At 41.6% G+C, this 2,946-nt stretch overlaps 1 protein-coding gene across 1 annotated transcript; it reads right to left on the reverse strand.

The window, feature by feature from the left end:
* Positions 1 to 361: 361 nt before the first annotated feature.
* Positions 362 to 2,736, reverse strand: LOC138036924 (uncharacterized). Its single transcript, XM_068882954.1, has 2 exons — positions 1,578 to 2,736; positions 362 to 819 (listed from the first exon to the last, which is right to left on the reverse strand). The coding sequence occupies exons 1-2, from the start codon at positions 2,734 to 2,736 to the stop codon at positions 362 to 364; spliced, it is 1,617 nt and encodes a 538-aa protein (XP_068739055.1).
* Between the last annotated feature and the right edge of the window lie 210 nt (positions 2,737 to 2,946).

The raw sequence follows: 2,946 nt of genomic DNA on the forward strand, positions 1-2,946 counted from the left end.
AGAGATTGAGCTCTAGGCTGGAAAGCCCTTTTCCCTGAGAGCCGTGATTGTCTTTCTAGAAAGCGACTGTAAGAGAATGCCTGTATGTCGCTAAAATCTAGGGTTTGCTAAACTTTGGTATCTAAGAGAACAGCGCGTTCAGATGACGCTTCATTAATAGCTATTTTTGTGGGTACTTTAAAAGTGGTTGTAATGTTGTAATCCTCCTTACCGCAGATAACTCCTTTTGTTTTTTTTAAGGCGAAAGAGATTGAGCTCTAGGCTGGAAAGCCCTTTTCCCTGAGAGCCGTGATTGTCTTTCTAAAAAGCGACTGTAAGAGAATGCCTGTATGTCGCTAAAATCTAGGGTTTGCTAGATTTTTTAACGTTGGGGAGGGATCTTAGCTCTGACCGAAAGGTCTTTGAGTGATTTGTCCTTCCTGTAAGCGACAATAGGGGCATCCGGGAAAATTCGTGCAAGGTTCGGGTTGTTAGTGATCAAAAACCAGTTCTTCATTAGGATCTCTTTAAGTTTCAGTACGCTTGGGTTGTAGGTGGTGACGAACGGTAGAATGTTTTTGGATGTCATTGGGTTGTATTTCAAAGCGTTGTTTCGTGATGAGAAATCGACTTTGGCTTGTATTTTGTTTACAAGCTCTTCTGGGTAGCCGCGTTCGAGTAGGCGGAATTTAAAATCCCGTTTGTTTGACTCGAATTTCTCTTTAATTGAGTTCGTTCGTAACAAGCGCAGTGTCTCTCCTTTAATGAAACCCTTTTTCACGCTGAGGGGGTGGCATGAAGAGAAGTGCGTGTATTGGAACGTTTCTGTGGCTTTGAAATGTGTTTGAACATCGAGTATTTTGTTCCACGCGAAACATGGTCCTTTGAAAACTTCGGTATCTAAGAGAACAGCGCGTTCAGATGACGCTTCATTAATAGCTATTTTTGTGGGTACTTTAAAAGTGGTTGTAATGTTGTAATCCTCCTTACCGCAGATAACTCCTTTTGTTTTTTTTAAGGCGAAAGAGATTGAGCTCTAGGCTGGAAAGCCCTTTTCCCTGAGAGCCGTGATTGTCTTTCTAAAAAGCGACTGTAAGAGAATGCCTGTATGTCGCTAAAATCTAGGGTTTGCTAGATTTTTTAACGTTGGGGAGGGATCTTAGCTCTGACCGAAAGGTCTTTGAGTGATTTGTCCTTCCTGTAAGCGACAATAGGGGCATCCGGGAAAATTCGTGCAAGGTTCGGGTTGTTAGTGATCAAAAACCAGTTCTTCATTAGGATCTCTTTAAGTTTCAGTACGCTTGGGTTGTAGGTGGTGACGAACGGTAGAATGTTTTTGGATGTCATTGGGTTGTATTTCAAAGCGTTGTTTCGTGATGAGAAATCGACTTTGGCTTGTATTTTGTTTACAAGCTCTTCTGGATAGCCGCGTTCGAGTAGGCGGAATTTAAAATCCCGTTTGTTTGACTCGAATTTCTCTTTAATTGAGTTCGTTCGTAACAAGCGCAGTGTCTCTCCTTTAATGAAACCCTTTTTCACGCTGAGGTGGTGTCATGAGGAGAAGTGCGTGTATTGGAACGCTTCTGTGGCTTTGAAATGTGTTTGGACATCGAGTATTTTGTTCGACGCGAAACATGGTCCTTTGAAAACTTCGGTATCTACGAGAACAGCGCGTTCAGATGACATTTCACATGTAAATTTGATTGTGGCATGGAATCTGTTAGCAAAATCAACGAAATTGCTGATTTCTTGTTTGCTTGAAGTCCATACTGAGAAAATGTCATCAATGAACCTTTTCCAGATGATAGGTTTGTGAGGGCTGGAAAGGAGTAGTTGCTTCTCTGCATGGCCCATAAAAATGACCGAGAAGGCTACTGCCATTTTTGTGCCCATTGCTATACCGTGGGTTTGCAGGAAGAGTTTGCCATTAAAATGGAACGAATTTTCTTTTAATATCAGCTTCATAAGGTCCCCAAGAGTGGATGTGGGGATTGGCGGGCTGGGCTGATAATGATCGTTGTAGTATTGGCAAACAACCTTGATTCCTTCTTCTTGTGGAATATTGGTGTAGAGTGAGCAAACATCGAGTGTGGCGATGATTGCGTTGTCTGGAATTGGTGTGTTTTCAATGAAACGAGCAAAGTCAGTTGTGTCTTTAATGTATGATTCTTGTTTCTTAGCAATTGGCTGTAAGAGCGAGTCAATGAAGCTTGAAATGCATTCTGTAGGGCAACCGTTTCTGGAAACTATTGGTCTGCCAGCTAAATTCGGTTTGTGGATTTTAGTCAGTGTATAGAATTCCGGTATTCTGGGTGGATTTTGACTATTGTTGAGGCACTTGAAAGTCGTTTCATCAATGTGTTTGTTAACATACAGTTTATTGACTATAAGTTTGGTATTGTTAGCCGTTGATACTACTATTGGTTCTTGTAGAGGGGTGTAGTAGTTTGTGTCACAAACTTGATCATTGCCCTCTGTGATTTTTCTCTGAGTATCCATAACGACTGTGGTGTTTCCCTTATCAGCTCTTTTAATGTTCACCTTCCTGTTTGCGCGAAGCTTTGTAAGGGCTTCTCGTTCTTTTGCTGATAGGTTGTCCTGCGTATCGCAAAACGGTATTGTAGCAATCTCATATTTTGTTCGTTCCAAGTAGTCTTCAAGTGCCACTGAAGGTTGTGGTGGCGGTTGCGCGTTAGATTTGACATGTAACGGGTGTGGTTTGCTATTACAATTAGCGAAGAGAAATTTCAAGCGCATGTTTCTGGTGAAATTGTTGAAGTCTTTGATCAGACTTTTGTGTGAGTCCGGTTTTAGAGCTAACATTTGCTAAAAGCGACAAAAATCTTCAGTTCAAAAGCTGATGATCCGGTACCTGAAATTTCAAGCAGTGTGTTCTTTTATGGCCAGAGAACATTATGCGCTGATTTCTAACTGGTCTGCAAATTGTTCTTGTGGTGCCATCAATAA

Source organism: Montipora capricornis, unplaced genomic scaffold (assembly GCF_036669925.1).
Source record: "Montipora capricornis isolate CH-2021 unplaced genomic scaffold, ASM3666992v2 scaffold_69, whole genome shotgun sequence".
Lineage (NCBI taxonomy): Eukaryota > Metazoa > Cnidaria > Anthozoa > Scleractinia > Acroporidae > Montipora > Montipora capricornis.

Coding starts and splice junctions, on each gene's coding strand:
- LOC138036924 (XM_068882954.1), bottom strand. CDS start 2,736: ATGCGCTTGAAATTTCTCTTCGCTAATTGTAATAGCAAACCACACCCG. Junction 820..1,577: donor AATACTCGATGTCCAAACAC/ATTTCAAAGCCA, acceptor ATGTTCAAACAC/ATTTCAAAGCCACAGAAACG.